The following is a 17,771-nucleotide window of genomic DNA, read 5'->3' on the forward strand; positions in this document are numbered from 1 at the left end:
AGTACTGCGCCGCCATCTTGGATGAAGGCAAGCGGCACGCTGCCCTCACCTAACATGGCCGCCGCGCCGAGGGGCCGGGCGCAGCGGTCCCGCCCCGCACTATATGAGGGGTGGCGGCGGCCGTGAGGCGGCAGGCGGGCGGTTGGCGGTAGTGGAACATGGCTCTGCTCCGGGACGGCGCGCAGAGCAAGGTGAGGGGGCAGCGCTGAGTGCTGCCGGGAGCTGGGCGGCCCTGCACTGGGCCTGCTCTGCTGGGCTGCGGGCGTTGAGAGCGTTGAAAGGTGCGGTACCAGCCGGTGGCCTGTGTTGAGGGGCTGTCAGCTGTCACTGGGCTGTACCTCCCCTTTGCTCCGGCTGTCGCGTCAGGCGCTGGCTTGGCTTTGTGTTCTGTGTAGTGCTGCCTGGGGATGTCAAAGCCCAAAGTGAGTGCTGAGGTTTCGGCGTTGAGTGTGTGTGGGAAGGCTTGCTGGGTTGGGGCGCTGCTTCAGAGGAAGTGCAGCTTAAAGGCTGAGATGGGAACTTTGTGAGGTGTTTAATGGGAGTGCGTGCAGGCAGTGCTTAGAGACGCTTCATCTACCAAGTAGTCTGCCTGGCTAAGTCTGTATGGCTTAATAACTGCCTCCAGCACCTTCAGTTGAAGGTAAGACAGCCTTCCAGCAGGGGTCAGCTGCCTGGCTGGCCTCTGTAATGCTGGATCTGAATATAGTTTGCATTATGCCTAAACTGAACTCACTGGAAGATGAATTGCACTTCAAGCTGTTTTTGCTGTTAAAGGGTTGTCTTGTCAGTGTCTTCTCCAATCTTCTGGGGGGTGCCTCGGAGGACTTGAAAGGCTAGAAATGCCCCTCTAAAAGAGGGGAGATTTAGATTAGCTATCAGGAGGAATTTTTTTTTACTCAGAGTTGGTGAAGCTGTGGTGCCCCATCCCTGGAGGCGCTGAAGGCCAGGTTGGATGGGGCCCTGGGCAGCCTGAGCTGGTGGGGGCAGCCCTGCCAACAGCTGAGGTTTGGGACTTGGTTGGATTTAAGGTCCCTTCCAGATGTATGAAATACATCTACCTTGAATGGTCTTGTTAAATAACCTCTTTCCTTCCATCTGCTTCCCTAGAACATGAATCTTTTAAAACAAACTTGACCTATTGAGCTGACAGAAACTTAAGTGTCTTGCCTTCTAGTTCTTCACTTTGTATTGTGAACCAGGTGCTGCTTCTACTTCTTTCTGCTATGCATGAAAAGACAAGCATTAAATAAAATATCTGTCACTTGAGAGTAGTGAGTGAAAGCTTTTGTAGGCTGCAGAATCTGCAGGTGAGAAGGTAAAACATCAGCTGTCTCGCAGCAATAAGTAACTGTGTATTAATTTGCCTTTCTAACGTAATGGGTAGGAACACTGAACGGAGGGGAGAATGTTCCCACTGAGGGTTCAAGTAGCTTTAAATTCCAGCAGTAAATGACCAAAGATTAACTAGCTTTTCAGGTAGTAAGGCTCTCTTGGGATTCCAGCAGCTGTAGTGAAGATAGAAACACAGCTATCTTGTCTGTTCCTATTTCGGTATGTGGGCAGTAGATAAAGCTTCTGTCTGTGAAGGAAACATCATTTTGTGCTAACCTTGAGTAGGAATTGTTGGTGAGTACAAGTTAAAAACTGACCCTGAGTAGGCAAAGCAGAAGAGTGTCAAGATATATAGGAAGAGGAAGGGAGGATCGGTAGGATAAGGGGGATTGTAAGTGTGGTGGGAAAGATACTATAATGGAGAGGAAAAGGCACTTCAGAAACTGAAGCAAGCGGTGGGACTGCCAAGCTAAGCTTTTGTGAATATATTGTATTTGTTCAAATGCTTGATTATTGAACTGTAGACTTAAATGTTCAAAATACTGTTCTAGATCAAAATAGTAAGAGTGAGTGTGGTGGCTGCTCTTCTTCACAACAGTCAGTGGAAGATGAAATGTTATGTTGCTAGGCTGTAGCCAGGGACCTACTGTCAGCACTCCTGAACAGCAGTTCTCTTTTCTAGCCAATTTCTGCTGGATGCTCTGGAAAGAAAGAGTTGCCTAGTAGGTCTTCTGCTCTGCAAGAAAACACTTTGTAGGGAGATGAACTGCTAGCAGGATGAAAGCTACTAAATAGGAATATTGTGCTTTCCAGGCTATAAGCATCTATAAAGCTGGCCCAGTGGTTTGGACTAATGACAAAATCTCAGATCCACGGGAGGTGAAGATTGCATGTGTTGCGGAGTCCCTTTTACCAGTTCTGGCCTCACTACGGGAGGTCAGCAAAACATTCTTGGAAATGCTGAGTATGGCTTAGGAGCTTGCTTCTGTTGCACAATTTCCATCTTAGCTGGGCAGACTTCATGTTACAGATGAAATATAGGCTGAAAGTACCTTGCCATAAGCTCTGCTCTGCAGGCGAATTGTTGTGCCAGGGTGAACTTGGCCTGTGTTGCCAAAGCTGGTGCTTCCCTCCTGGACAGGAGGGAATTCTTATGTGCTGCTAGCTGGACCAAGGTGAGCCAGAGGCTTTTGCTTGAAATATGGGAACCCTGAATGCTGGCAGTATCCTTACCATAAATCCTTCTGTAGAGTGCTGTTTGACCACTTGAGAAAAGAGCGAAGCTGGGATCCCTCTGACAGGAGAGTAGAATGATCAGGGCAGCATGCTGCGCAGCCAGTGGCAGCAGGTGCTCTAGCCATAGAGCCTGCTTTCTGCTTGCTTGGAAAACTCTGCACTCAGTGAGGAATAGCATCTCATTGGGACTAAACTAAGCTGCTGCGTTGCTTAGATCAAAGATTAAGAGGGAATAATCAACTCATTGCCCCACTGGAATTCTACAGTCCAAAAAATCACAGATTTGGGAGAGTTTTCTATAGTGTAAGTAGCAATGTGAAGACTGCATACAAGAAACCTGCTTCAGTTTTCCTGGTTATGTGTTACTTGGACAACTTGAGGACTATTTCAGCTAAATGCCAGAGAAATAATAGCAGTTCTGTCCTAAAGGCTGCAAAATCAAAGCTTCTCATCTACTGTGTTCACCCTTTGTTGCATGCATGTGGTGTACTTTGATGTATCTTTAGTATCTTGATTAAGGAGAATCTAAAGCTACTTGTGCTGAATATGACTGAAGTGCAGTTCTAGGAAGTAATATTTCTAATGTGTGTTGGCCACTTACCCTGAAAGGCTGCTGGTTAACTCTGGGGTGTTGAAACAAGGCACTCTAGAACTGAAAGTTCTCTAGAAACTGCCAGAAAATGTCATGATCTTCTAGTGGCCTCTAGAGAGCACTTAAACTGGTTTAATTAGCCTACTCTTTTTTTTTTTTTTTTTTTTTTAAATAGAAGCTGGGTAGTGGCAGATGTAATTACTTCTGACGTTATATTTGTGGCTGTGGGTTGAGTGACAGCAAGGAGGTGATCAGCAAGAAGGGAGCTGGCTGCAGCTGACAATTGGTAGAAGGTTCTGTGAAGTACAAGCTCTTGTTGAAGGGTTACTTGCTCCTTGTGGGAGCCAAGTTATGTTAGAAACCCATGGATTAATCAGACATTGAGAATGAATATGGGTTCTTATTTCACAAACGGTCAGATGTTGTACACAGTTGCTTGTGCTGGCAGATTCTTTTGTTAGAATGGAGAAGTGACACAGTCATGCAAAATTGATGCAAAATTGCAAAGAATGTGATTCTAAAAGCTGCAGCTTGGGACATGTGCCAGAACCAGGCTTCTGTGGCTGAGGACGTTTCCTTCCACTGGGAGCTTGCAAGTATGAAGAAGTGCTTGTGCTGAGTGTGGCCTGATCAGAAACTTGTTTGTCAAGTTGAAGCCCGAGTAGATGATGATCAGCACTGGATTGTACTTAAGTGGTCCAACATTTTTCTTTCAGCAATAGAATAACTGCTGTGAAATTCTGCCTGGATTGGTCAGTAATATTCTCTCTGCTATCTTTTCAGTGTTGAGATTGGGTGACTTATCACAGTGTCCTTATTGGTACCATAATGTCTGTGTGTCCTGAAGCTTAAAGCAGTCAATGTGATGATTATCTCTTTTTCTGGAGAGCTATGTGTGATGTCCTGCATCACACTTGATTTCCAACTTAACTTAAGTTGGAGTTATGGTGGATAGTATCTTTACTGAACAGGGACCAGCTTTCCGTGAGTCCTCATGAAGTCCTGGGGTCCCAGTATAAGTTGGTGAAGAGGCATGAGACTGGAAGCTGAAGGCATCAGTACTATAAAAGCTGGTGTAGTTGTTGCAAACTATAAAATTCTAAAATCTTCCAGGGAAAGGGAAATGATGGGTGAAAGTAGGGATGCTATGCTCTGCTAGTTGGAGTGTGTTCAGGTTTCCAACCCAATTCTGCTGCTTCCCTGCGGTGCTGCTCCAGGAGCCGCCATCCTTAGCAGCTCTCTGCTGTAAGCGAGACATGCTCTCACCAGCTGCTGAGCTCTGGTCATATCCCCCTGGCACTGAGCATGTGAGGGAGGACAGGCTACATTCTGGTTGCTGGGATGGGAAACCTTTTGCCCACTGTAGGCAGGAAGCAATGATGTCCTAGTGGTGAAATGCTTCCTGGTGGAGAAGAGCTGTCAGGCACTGCAGGCTGGGGAGCTCAGCTGGGGTGGTTTCCCAGGAAGACCTTGGGCTGGATGCCTGATACTGTAAAGGAACAAGCCTTGGGGCCCGGAGATAAAAGAAGGTTCTGCACAGCCTGCCTATGGCTGTAAGCAAGTTTTTTCTCATTATGAGTACATCATGAAAGATGTACTGCTAGTGCTACCGGGGCAGGTAATTGTGTTGATATCAAGGGTTAGTGTGGAGCATCTGCTCTGGGTGCTCATTGGGTTAGTACTGTGTAGAGCTGATAAGTTTTGGGGGGTGGAGGGGTGGGGAGGGAAGAGCTCCTTGATTCCAGTTCAGTGGAGAAGTGCTACAGGGAAACAGTGCTCTGCACAAAGCTGGGCAGTGTGAATGCTCTCTTTGTAGTGTGAGCCTTTCTGCCATGATTGTGTAATCTGAAAGGTCTCTGGCCTGGAGTTAGGAGCAACAGTGACCTTCACAGGGCTCAAATAGACTGGTGGCTTTCTGATCCTCAGTTTCATATTACTGGAAGACCTGATGCTAAGACTCCGGGTAGGGTTGATAATCCTGTGCTGTTCTGCAACAATGAAATGCTTTATGTTTCAGCCTGCAGTGATCTTTATGCATAGGCTAGGTCATCATGTGTTTAGGGCGGGGCCGAGATTTTTTTCAGTAAGTAGTTCTTGATTCTTCTGGTTTTTGGACCCACCTGTTATGGGCCGTGTGTCTGTACATACTGCTCTGAGGTGCACTGCTGATGACTTCCAGTTGCTCTTTGTAAATGAGGCCCTCCTGGGGCACTAAGCTCCACTTAAGTAGCATTTCTGGGGAGTGCTGAAGCTGTAAGTTGCAGGTTCTTGCCAAATTGTTTTAATCTGACAAAAAAGTACTGTCTCGTGTCCATACTTCCATCCCTACCTCCGGTGCAGGCAACTACTAGGCGTGGAGAGCTGAGGACAGCATCTAATCACAGGTTACTTCCTCTGCGGCACTTAGTAAGAAAGCCCCCAAATTCAGGACTGGCTGGTTTGTGTAACCTTTCCTGTAGTTTAGCTGAGAGGAGGCAGTTTCCTTTAGCTTATCATACTTTTCACAGACTCAGCAGTTTGTATTGTTAGCTCTGCTGATCCTGTTTGGACAGTGGAGATAAGTAAGCAGGATGCAAAACACAGTAAGAGGGACTGCATCTCGCTGCTTTGGCTGCTGGTGTTATCTGGCATCGTAGCAGCTGGGAAATGCTGAAAGTTGCCTTTCATTCAGGTGGCAACAAACTGCAAACTCTGCTCCCTGTGAAACTATTCCCTGAATGGTGGCCTTCTACCTAGCCTTCCTCTGGTGCTTGAGTGGAGTGGTGCAGCTGCTGTTGGTGACCTCTGAACCGCAGCTCTGTGTTGTGCTGCTTCATCTGTGCCTTCCTAGGGAGAACTGCGTACCTGCAGGGAAATGTGATGAGCAGCCTCACTTGGTGGCTGGGGTCCCCATGGTGCCAGGAGTCTCATACATTCAGAGCTGAGCAGTGTCTGGGCTGCTAGGGCTGCCCTTACAGGGTATGCTCTGTGAGCACAGTGTCTGGGGTATCCCTCTTTTAGGTGTGGGGGCATGAGCGTATATGCTAACAGTAACTATTAGTGATAGCTGGAGTCTATCCAGCAGCAGCCTGGCTAGGGGCAGATACATGCAAGCCTGGCAGCTGTGCCCTTTGCAGGCTAGCAGGGAGACTTGCTGTCTGGCAGGTCTGGATTGCAGTTCACAGGTGGCCAGATGAAGGGGAGGGAGGTTTCCAAAGCTCTTGGAAGTTAAGCTTTCACCTTAAAAAGGACAACCTCTCATCAGCTCTTATGCAGCTTTACAGAAGCTTAAAGCAGCATTCAAGCAATCCATAGTATGATGGCCTTGCTCTGATGCTATTTCCTTATGGGTTCAGTGCTGGACCTTGTGGTTAGCAGGTGGTATGTGCAGGCTCCTGGCTTCTGTTAACCAATATGCTGCAGGGTGGTGAAACAGCATTGCCTTGGCCTATCTCTTGAGCTGTCTTTCTTGGGAATGCAGTCAAAATCATCTCTAAAGGATAGCTTCAGGATTTGGCCCAGCTCTGACAGTTGTTCTTCAGCAAACTTCCTGTGTTGTGACCTTGATCAGCAGTTTCTCCCTTATGCAGGAAATAAGAATGATTTGTTAGACTGCAGTGCTGAGGGAAGAGCCTTTTACGAGACAAGATTTGTAATGCAAGAACCACCGTAATGTAGGCTGGGGCTCTTGCAGGCTTCTAGAATAGATGTCTGAAACTGGCGATAACTTGTGTTCAGTAGCTTGTATTTCTTGATATCTAGATAGTTGCATCTCCTTGATGTAGAAACTGGATGCGTGTACCTATAATCGGCAGTTATCTGTGCTAGATATGCCTAAAATCTTCTGCTTCTTGCTGAGGTCATGTAGCTGTCTGAGGCTGTTTGCCCTGAATGTTTGGGTACAAGCAGTGTAGTACAACTAGTTGAAGGAAGCTCAATTCATAAACCAGAGGGAGAAAATGACTACAGCTTGTGCTCAAAAGCAGTAAGGTTCAGCATAACCTGGCCACTTCTCTGGCATCCCAGAGCATGGTGATGATTGCCACAGCCTCATCTGCAGGGAGTCCAAAAGCATTGTCCTCATAAGGAATATCTGCAGGGCTGTAACTTGTGGAACTCTGAGCTCCTTCACCACTTATATCCTTGACTGAGAAGGCTATTCCACTGCTCTAGAAAAAGTAGGTGCAGTTGAAATGAGATTCTGGACTCAAGGGGCTGGAAACGGGAAATGTCTCCTGCTAAGGAAGGCACTGGATCTGTTTAAAGCCCTTGTCTGAATCACTGGGAGGGCAAGTCTGGTCTTTGTTGAACATGATAGGCTCTGTGATCTCCTGTAAAGGGTTTATTTGGAGCTCGTCCACAAAGCATGCTCAGAAACCTCTTCATGGCTGTTCCAAGTAGAAGCCTAAAATGTTGCCAGGCAAAGACTGTCTAGGAAAGTTATGTTTTGAATTCAGGAGACGTAGAGTCTTGTAGTTAAAAGTATAAATAGCTTTCATAAAGCGAAGCTCAGGTATCTCTGAGACCAGTTCTCATTCTGGCTCACCAGGGCATTCTTTAAACAGCATGTGTGCATTCTAGCAGCTATTAACTTGATGCCAGGTATTTTGAAAATAAGATTATACAGATGCAGTGTTAGTGCCCCGCTATTCTTGGGTTTTGGTCCAGTTCTTGGCAAACACTTGGATCTTAGACTCATGGGAGTCTAAGGAGGTTTTACGCATCTGGTCCATTTTTCCCCAGGGGCAAAGAAATCTTCACGGCTATTAGAACAGTTAGTGGAGATGCCACTGTGGAACTTAACTTCATGTGTGGTAGTTATGGAAAATCAGAGTGACTGCAGTGACCAATCTGGGCTTGGGAAGGAAGCACCCAGTTTTTGCCTACGGGTTGCCCTTTATGGTAGATAAAAATCAAATCTTGTGCAAGACTGGAGCAGCTGTCTGATGTAAGGATAAGGAAACAGGTCGCTAGGCACTTAAGAGCTGTTCTTCCTAATATTGTTGAAGTACAGAATAATGAGGAGGACTATTAGTGTTGTTACTCTCTTCAAAATGATTTAACAGACTTTGGCTTGATGTGCTTAGTAAATAAGCTGGAGAAGTGCTGAGGTGAAGATGCTTCTTTCTAGGAATATTTCACTAATACTCTTAGTGTGTTCCCTAGCAATTGGGTCTGTAGACTTTTAAGTAACACCCTTCTTATTTTATGTACTTGGAAGGGAGGGTTGTGTCAAGGCTGCCATGTACCTCTGTGTGTACTGCTCCTTGAGGCAGCAGTCTGCTGCGATGTGGTTCTTGTTGACAATGCTGATGACCAGTTTAGCTTCACTAAGCCTACTTGATGCTTAACCAGAACTTGTTTTGTGAATTCTGTTGTAGCTGAGGTCTGTATCTGTAGACCTGAATGTTGATCCTTCTCTCCAAATTGATATACCTGATGCCCTGAGTGAAAAGGACAGAGTGAAGTTCACGGTACATACTAAGGTAAGATAATGGGTTAGAAGGTGGTCTTTGTAAATATGATGCAAGTAATCTGTGTATTTGCAATATGCATACCTGCAAACATTAGTTTGGCAATGAGGGAAATCTAATTAAATGGAGCTTTTCCAGTTAAAGTTGGCCTGAGGGTATAAAGACAAACTTCTACACTTCTTAAGACTTGAACACTCCCTTTAGAGGCAAGGTAACTGATACACTAGGTTGGCTTTACTTTATTTTAAAAAAAAAAAAAAAAAGTAGCTTGAGAGTAGGAAGGCTGGGGGGTTGGGGGAAAGCAGCTACTGTGAGATGCCACAAAATAAAATGTATTAATGCTGTTATACAGCAGTGCCTTTTCTTCAAATAATGTCCTTAGTAAGGCTCTCATTTGAGTGCCAGCTCAGCTAAAAGGGAGTAGGCGAGGCTCTTACTAGGAAAAATAGCTTCCTTTGAAAATAGGCAGAACTGTTTCTAAAAGCACTCATTTACAAAACAGCAGAGCTTCCTTATCTTCTCTTCCAGACTACACTGCCAGCTTTTCAAAGTCCCGAGTTTTCAGTTACAAGGCAGCATGAAGATTTTGTGTGGCTGCATGACACACTCAGTGAAACTGAGGAGTATGCAGGACTCATTGTAAGTAGTTCCTGAAAATGTGATTCTAAATAGAATACTGTGGTAATTTAATGTGGAAAGTAATAAAGACATGAGGTCTGCTTTACCATTGCTGCTGGTGTTCCATGACTTGGATGTTCCTTATACTTTCTTCTGCTTTACTCACTCGTGTGGTACAGCTCTACTGTTAACTTTGGCTGGTAGCAGCAAAACAGCCACATCTCCTACTCCGCAGTGGGGCTAATATCTGCCTGAAGGTGACACAGTAGGCTGATCTATTAAGTAGTCTGTCTTGTCTTAGGATTATTCAACTGCCACAGCAGGCAGCTGGCTATGGAGTGGATAGTAGAGAGATTTTCTCTTGCTTGGCTTCAAAGGGCAGGAGTAGCACAGAGCTGGGAGGGGCAATTTGAAACTTAGACATTGGCGTGCTTCTGAGTCTCCTGGTTGCTGAGCCTTGCTGGCTTGACGTGACTGTACAAAAATGCCACCTTCTACAGAGTGCTACAATGAACTCTGTAAAGCTTAAGATTGTTGCCATCTATCACTAACTAATTGTTCCTTTGCTAGATACCTCCAGCACCTTCAAAGCCTGACTTTGATGGTCCCAGAGAGAAGATGCAGAAACTAGGGGAAGGAGAAGTATCTATGACAAAAGAGGAGTTTGCCAAAATGAAGCAAGAGCTGGAAGCGTAAGTAGAGTGAGTCTGCTGCTACAGGCTGAATGTAAAGCCTTCTGGGAGAGCAATATATTTAGTGCTAACTGATGTTGAAGGTGCTGCTGCCTGATATTCTGTAAAGTCTTGGAATTAGGGAGTTGATAAAGCTTCTCTCAAATGGGAAAACTTCCTAGTTAGAGACTGAAAATAGCTTCTCAGTCACTAGCTAGCTATTTCAGAAGCACACTGAATATTTTTACTGGAAAACTGGAAGCAATTCTTTGTACACTGAAGTTGTAGATGAATCTCAGTCTTTTTTCTTTCAGTGAATACCTTGCTGTCTTCAAGAAGACTGTATCATCACATGAAATCTTCCTTCAGCGGATTTCTTCTCATCCTGTGCTCAGCAAAGATCACAATTTTTGTGTTTTCTTGGAGTATGACCAGGATGTAAGACACTTTCTACTTCCTATGGGAGGCAGGGCGTTACAAGTGCTGTCACTCTTCTGTGTGGTTAGAATGTTATATAAATCTATACACAGTGTCAGCAAGGAGATGTTGCCAGTAGTAGTTCTGTGAAATGATTAAAAGATGAAGGCCTGTCTTTAGGTCACTTTGCTGCAAATCTCATAGCATTTCTTAACTGTATTCAAGTTAGTTAGGAAGCCAACTTGATGTGTCCTTGGATCTTAGGAACAAATGCTGTGCAGATGTGCTTCTGCTGTCTCTTTCATGGTCCTTAAAATGAAGAATATTGGTGTGCTGAAGTTACTACTGCATCCATTTTGTAGGTCATAAGTGGTGGATGCTGATTGATGTTACCTGTTGAGAAAATGAGCTGTTCCTGGGAATCACAAAAATCTGTGGTGTGGAACAGTTGAACTTCTAGTAAAGCTATCTGTTACCTGTTCTACCTTTTATAGAACTTACTGGGGTGTTAAGAAGAGCTTGTAAATCAGGCTGCTCTATCATACATTTGACATAAGCGATGTTATTATTCTGTAAACATTAAAATAGTCATCTTCTCCCTGCATCCATCCTGGATTACTTTGAAGCTGTCTTGGCCTCTCTTCTAGCTGAGTGTTCGGAGGAAAAACACAAAAGAGATGCTTGGTTTCCTTCTAAAAAGTGTGGTAAAGAGTGCAGATGAAATCCTCCTGTCTGGAGTCAAGGTAAGGTAGTTGGTTTACCTCCTGTTTGTCTTATTTTTGTTTGCTTCTTATTTCTTAAGGGACATTAGCTATCTGCTTTAGACATAATGTATGTGATGCTTAGAGTTGCTACTGCTAACCTTACTGCTGTCTCAAGGTGCGCAGAGTAACCTATATTAATTTTGACTTCTTTATTAAAAAAGACACAAATTGTAGACTGCTTTAAAGACTTGAGTGTATTTCAAGAACCTTATGTGCAAGAGTTGTTCTAACACCTGATCCTGTTGGGACAGAGGGAATCTTACCTTCAGCAAATGCGCTTTCCTCTACTTCAGAGGTCTGAATAAACATAACTTATGGTTTCTGCTTGTACTGGTTAAAATCAAATACCAAAGACTCCTGTAAGTGGTTCAACTTCAGTTTTTCTACCTTGTTGCCTTGGTAGTTCTTTCAAATAGACTTGCTATCCTAGATACAGTGTCATGAAGCTAGTGTTACAGTGCATATGTTTTGTATGGATTTGAAATAAGCTTGTAAACTGTTCAATATTTGGCTACTGTGCTGTTGAAGGCCTGAGAAATTAAATTCCAACAGCTGTTAGCCTTGAGGGCTCTCTGGTTACTTCAGACAGCCTGCAGGGCTGAATAGTTTTGTGTCAAATCCATCTTTGCTTCAATGTGTTTTTAAAACAAAACAAAAAACAGCCTTGTCAAATAACTTAGAAATTCTTGGGGTCTTTTCTTGAACTCTACTTTTCAATAGAGATTGACAGGCATAACACTCACGTAGCTAATGATGTTTGTTTAGACCCTTCCCTAAATAGGAAAGTGCCTGTGCTCTGTGGTAAAATAACTTAACAGGTTATACTCTTTTTCAGGAAGTAGATGACTTTTTTGAGCAAGAGAAGACTTTCCTTGTAAACTACCACAACAGAATCAAGGATGCATGTGCAAAAGCAGATAAGATGACAAGATCTCGTAAAAGTGAATCTTTTCAAAGACCTTTCTAAAGACCTGCAGTCTCACTGGATTTAGTGATTTCTGTAGCCTGAAAACTTTCTCTTGTTCTTGCAGATATTGCAGATGACTATATTTATACTTCAGCTTGCTTGAACAGCCTGGCATTAGAAGAACCTACAGTTATCAAAAAGTAAGCAGTGCTGATTGTTCATAAACATTCTGAGTGTGGGTATTCTAAGTTTTCAGAAAATCCAGGGGAGTGAGTCATAGCTAGTTTCAGTTTTTTGAATTGCACACAAATGGCATTGAAACTTCTTCCTCTGCACCTGGTGCATCAGAGGAAAGAGTATCAATTGCATTCAGTTGCTTACTGAACTGATCTCTTGCTACTTGTGCGGTAGAGCTGAATTGTACTGCTCAAAGGTTCTTCAATACAGAAGCTTTGAATTTTATTCATGTCGCAAACTCAGAGAACAGGGGAGAAGTTACACACCTGTATTCTAATGTATTAAATACATTTACAGCTTACACTAGGACCTCTGAAGTTCCAAAATAGTAGGTTTTCTTCACCCTGTGGAGGCCTAGTCATTCTAAGATTAAATTCATCTTGATAACAATTTACTGGAGCTTTGTTAATATAGTTTACAGCTGGAAAACAGAACAAAACTGTCTGTCATTCTTGGAGAGTAGCAGTGGGAAATTCTCTACAAGATTGTTAATGTCACTTGTTTGTTGTTACTTTAAATGGTGTCCAATTGCTCAACTCTAGTGATATGTTAAGAAAAAATCCATTAAACCTTGTATTAAACCTTTTGTGCATGTTTCTACCTAGACCTTTTTTGAATCCCTTGTCTACATCTGTATCTAATGCTTATGCATTTTCTTCCCTGAGGTACTTGTTGAAAGTTGCTGAGCTCTTTGAGAAACTCAGGGTAAGAGAAGCTTTGGGAAAAATAAAAATAACAAAGAAAAAAAAAATCTAAGTCTGGATGACACTGTCATGTTACATGCAGATTCTATAATCTCTCCTGCAGAAGGTGGAGAGTAGAGTTTCATCTGATGAAGACTTAAAGCTCTCTGAACTGTTGAGATACTACATGCTCAATATAGACGCTGCTAAGGTGAGAACTGTTTTCTTTTTGAAGCTTATTTTTATGGGAATTGTGACTCAGTTTTCTTTGTGCTTTAAGACAGGAAGGTGGACCCTTGTCTCACTTAAGAAACCTGGCACTTCTGTCTGACAGCAGAATATATAAACTATGTATGCAACCGCTGACTAGTCCAGTTATGGAAGGGTTAAGATCTCTGACCAGTTTCTTTGGCATGTAGAGGTAAAGAACTCAGGATCACAGAATTGTAGGAGTTGGAAGGGACATCTAGAGATTGTTTTAGCAGGTGGGTTGGACTCAGGTTCCCTATCATACATTGCACAGGTAAGTGTCCAGGCAAGTCTTGAATATCTCCAGAGGAGGAGACTCCACAACCTCTCTAGGCAGCCAGCTTCAGTGCTTTGTCACTCTCCCAGTAAAGAAGCTCTATGGGAGATGCTCCAGGCCCTTAATAATCTTTGTCACCGTCCACTGGACTCATTTTAGCAGATCCCTGACTTTTTTTGAACTGAGGAGCCGAGGATTGGACACAGTACTCACATGTGACCTCACTAGGGTAGAGTAGAGGGGGAGGAGAACCTCCTTCCATTTGCTGGCCACGTTCTTTTTTAATGTACTTTAGGATACCACTTCTTTAGCCACGACTCATTGGATTCCTGTGAGTTAGAACCAATTGAGTTTCAGTTTCCAGCATTCTGAAACTTCCAGTATTTATAACCCATTAAAAATGCTGATGACAAAAATCCTTAAGTAAATCCCAAGTACTGAAGCCCTTTCACATAGATAGGTGGTAAACATGTGACAGCTACTGGAGTCTGGACTTCCAACAGTCTTGGTAGATTGATGCAACTGCAAAACACTTGCCAGCAAGACTTTTCTATCAAATACTTGACTTGGCAGGGGTGTGAAGTTGCTGAGAAATGGAATGTAGGTATAGTGACAGGCATCTTCTTCCAGTATAGCATCTCTGATCTCATGTACCCTGGGGTATTCAGTACAAGCTCCATCTGTGTGATGTTCCACTCCTTAGGTATCAAGGCTATACTGCTGCTAGATTAGAAAGGAATTGGCACTGAGACATGTACTGCTTCTTATGTCTAAGTTAGTGTAGTGTTTTAGTCAAACTATAGAGACTACAATGAATGAAATGACAGTGTATACCCTGCTGGAAGCAAACAGGGAATTCAGGTAGCGTTATTACTATTTGGTGGGGGGGCCCACCTTACAGAAGGATGAAGCTGTTTTAAAGGGAGAAATGATGACTAAAATAGCCCTCATACTTCCTTGATTAAGGCATAAGTCACCATCTTGAGCATGTGATACTGTACTGGTGAAATGCTTCTACTGCTTTGCTAAAAGTAAAGAATGCTAGAACAGCTTGTTAGAAAAAGCATAATCTAGTACTGGAAGAAGTGAAACCTCCTTCCTAGTAGTTGTAACCTCAGTTTGGACTGTAGTCCTCTTAAGATTTCTACATGTTATTCCTGTCTGCTTTCAGGATCTTCTATACAGACGAGCAAGGGCTCTTGTTGGTTATGAAAATTCAAACAAAGCTCTAGACAAAGCCAGGCTAAAGAGCAAGGATGTCAACCTGGCTGAGGCACATCAACAGGATTGTTACCAGAAGTTTGAAAAAATTTCAGAATCTGCAAAACAAGGTAAAAAAAGACTTTGCTGTACTTATCCTGAAGGGAGATTTTAATGCAGTCATGGTTTCAATGTGACCTTGAACAGCTGTAGTCTTCTAAACACTCTCCTGTAGCAAGGAGTCTTGAGTTCCTAGGGACTGTGTAAATGCATTTAAAAATTCATGCAACTGTATCTTCTGAAGAATGATTGCCTGAAGCTAAGCAATGTCGGTACTAGACCAACATTAAGTATAATCATAGGATCATCATAGAATGGCCTGGGTTGAAAAGGACCTCAAAGATCATCAAGTTTCAACTCCCTGCTGTGTGCAGGGTCGCCAGCCACTGGACCAGGCTGCCCAGAGCCACATCCAGCCTGGCCTTGAATGCCTCCAGGGACGGGGCATCCACAACCTCCTTGGGCAACCTGTTCCAATGCGTCACCACCCTCTGAGTGGAAAAACTTCCTAAAAGGAAGAATATAAGCCCTCATTTGCTTTCTAGACTGAACTCTTGTTCTCAGATTCCACATCAAACAGCTGTGCAAACAGACTTTTGCTCTGTCCTGGTGCTGTTGAGAGCCTGATAACAAATCTCAAATGCTGCTTCTTAGTTGTATGCTTTTGGCCAGTATTAAAAAGAAACATACCTTCATGTTGAACACGACTTCCTTCCTATTCCTGGTTTCCAAATGCTCCAGCCTCTCCCAGAGCTTGTGTGGCTCACTTCTATTTTATTCCTGTTGTTTTCCTATAACATTTCCTTCTGTTTTAGAGCAGATAGGCAACTTGTCTACTAAGATAGCGCTGTTATATGATTCAGTGCATCTTCTGGCTAGAAATAGTAAGACTTAGCTCTTAAATCTTTTTGTGGTCAAATGCTGCACTAGAGTCGCACAATATGAAACAAGGGGCATTACTGAAACTTCAGACACTACTTTGTACATCTGTCTTATCTGTGCTTATGCTTTCTTCCTACAGAATTGATAAGCTTCAAACAGAAGAGAATAACAGCCTTCCGCAAAAACCTAATTGAAATGGCAGAACTGGAAATAAAACATGCAAAGGTGTGTTCTTTAGAATTGAACAGAAGTAGGTTGAGAGAAGTGATTAATGTGCAACTTATGACTTGCTGGGTTTCCTTTTAAGACAAGTAATTGTAAAATAGAACAGTCAGGTTCTCTAGCTGAGATCTGGAGAAGAGGAGAAAGAAGAATTGAAAGTCTGTAGGCATTTGTGTATACTGTGAACAAGTGCTGGCAGTCTTAGACTGTCTGTATGGAACAGATGTTTTCAGCCTGTCACTCCTAGAACACTGGCCTGTTGTCCTGTGAGTAAGAATTCTCAGTTTCTCATGTAGCACGTTATCCTCTCATTTAACTTCCTGTGAAGCCACTTCATTTATGGGATTTGACTCCTCCTGAATATGCCTGATAGTGGGCAGCTACGGATGTGTCACTGAGAGCTGTGGGCACATTCTGCAGCTTGTGATCTAGCTGTCGACTCTTCTCATTTGGCTTCATGAAGGGGGACACTGTGCTAAGTAAACTCAGAGTGGGATGGGGAGACCAAGTTGTGTACTGACATCTTAATTTAGGAATGCATATACCAATTGTAGGGTCTGCTAATTTAGAGAACAAAGTGGAAGCCTGAAGAAGAGGTAACTCTAGCCTCTTTTGGAAGTTTTAAAGAGTCTAATTTTCTGTTCTCTGATTGCCTTGGACTTCGTTATGGGTAGCTACTTCAGTGCTGTGCTTAAATTTGACATAAGAAAGGCTTAGTTTGGCCCACTTAAAAATAAATAATTACTTTCCTAGTCCCCTATCCTTTTCCTCCTTCCCAGGCAGACAAAGTCACAGTTGCAAGTTTACAGAGAGGAGCAGACCACTGACTGTTTTTGACACATTGCTTGAATACTTGTTTCTGCAGTACAGTCTCTTAATTACTGTCACAAGCTACAAAATCTGGGGTTGGACCTGACATCTTGAAAGCTCCTTCATTGTTGAGAGCAGGATTTAAACAATCAGTCTGACTCACCTGAAACTAATTCTCTTCCTTTCCAGAATAACATCTCTCTCCTGCAAAGCTGTATTGACTTGTTCAAGAACTAAGGAGCCTTATTCTGAAAATGTGAAGGAATTAAAAAAATCAATTGCACTCAATGGCCGGGGTAACTTATTGGCTCAATTTCATTAGCTTAAAATAAATATTGTCACTGAGATTATCTGACTAATACTTAAATATGTTGATAGTGATGTATTGACTTTCTTGGTATAAATGAGAACAGAATTGAATATGGGTCGTCTGGATGTAGCTAACATCCTGCTGACTGATAACTCAAAATGAGTCAAATGTTTAAGAAAAAATTGCTGTTGACTGATTCTTCATCTAGCAGAAAATGTTTTTGGAGAAGAATTCCTATTTTGCAGGATCACAAAGCAGTCTGTTGTCATAGACCTGATATATTTGAAACTTGCAAGTGAGAATGACTTATGAGTAGAAATTTTATAAAGCAAATATCTTAACATTCCACTTCCCAGATGGATTTCTACTACAGTATATTTTGAATTTGTATAACTACATTCAGTATTTGTACACTTGGGTGATACAGCAAATAAAGATATCTGATGAAACAAGCTGTTGCTCTATGGCAAGACTTTGTGTGGGATGTAAGTGACATACTGAGGCTTCAGGTACAGAATTATCACATTCCTCATCATCTGGAGCTTTTCATTCTGTGCGCTGGAGATGTATATTTGACTCAGTAGGATTGCTCTTGAAATGGATGTTGATGTGAAATATGGCGAGTTGAGGTCATGCTGCTGCTTGAGAAGCATTCTTGAACTGTTGTTTGCTATATGCTATACACCAAGGAAACCAAAACTTTCTTAAACCATTGTTAGGTCTGGACGGCTTGGACTCTGTCAAACCACTTTACTGCACTTCATTTGTGTGTTATTGATCTTGACACCTCCTGCTAGCACCAAGAGGCTGTTTGAAACTTCAAGGCTGCTGCAAGCACAGCCCTTGTCACG

At 43.1% G+C, this 17,771-nt stretch overlaps 1 protein-coding gene across 2 annotated transcripts; it reads left to right on the plus strand.

Moving 5' to 3' along the window:
* SNX5 (sorting nexin 5) lies at window positions 26-17,372 on the plus strand. 2 transcript variants are annotated; one of them, XM_021390956.1, is made up of 13 exons: window positions 26-191; window positions 8,521-8,625; window positions 9,142-9,252; window positions 9,802-9,923; window positions 10,217-10,340; window positions 10,967-11,062; window positions 11,919-12,024; window positions 12,115-12,190; window positions 12,893-12,932; window positions 13,035-13,121; window positions 14,608-14,767; window positions 15,718-15,803; window positions 16,800-17,372. In XM_021390956.1, the coding sequence occupies exons 1-13, from the start codon at window positions 159-161 to the stop codon at window positions 16,845-16,847; spliced, it is 1,194 nt and encodes a 397-aa protein (XP_021246631.1). In that variant the 5' UTR covers window positions 26-158; the 3' UTR covers window positions 16,848-17,372. The 2 variants fall into 2 exon arrangements, with proteins under 2 accessions (XP_021246631.1, XP_021246632.1); XM_021390957.1 differs by lacking the exon at window positions 26-191 and adding an exon at window positions 283-422.

This window comes from Numida meleagris, chromosome 3 (genome assembly GCF_002078875.1).
Source record: "Numida meleagris isolate 19003 breed g44 Domestic line chromosome 3, NumMel1.0, whole genome shotgun sequence".
NCBI classification, from domain to species: Eukaryota; Metazoa; Chordata; class Aves; order Galliformes; family Numididae; genus Numida; species Numida meleagris.

Bases quoted from the DNA above. Each gene is read 5' to 3' on its own strand.
- SNX5 (XM_021390956.1), top strand. From the start codon at position 159: ATGGCTCTGCTCCGGGACGGCGCGCAGAGCAAG. The intron at 13,122-14,607 runs GTGAGAACTGTT...GTCTGCTTTCAG, and splicing joins TCAATATAGACGCTGCTAAG to GATCTTCTATACAGACGAGC. The intron at 14,768-15,717 runs GTAAAAAAAGAC...TTCTTCCTACAG, and splicing joins TTCAGAATCTGCAAAACAAG to AATTGATAAGCTTCAAACAG.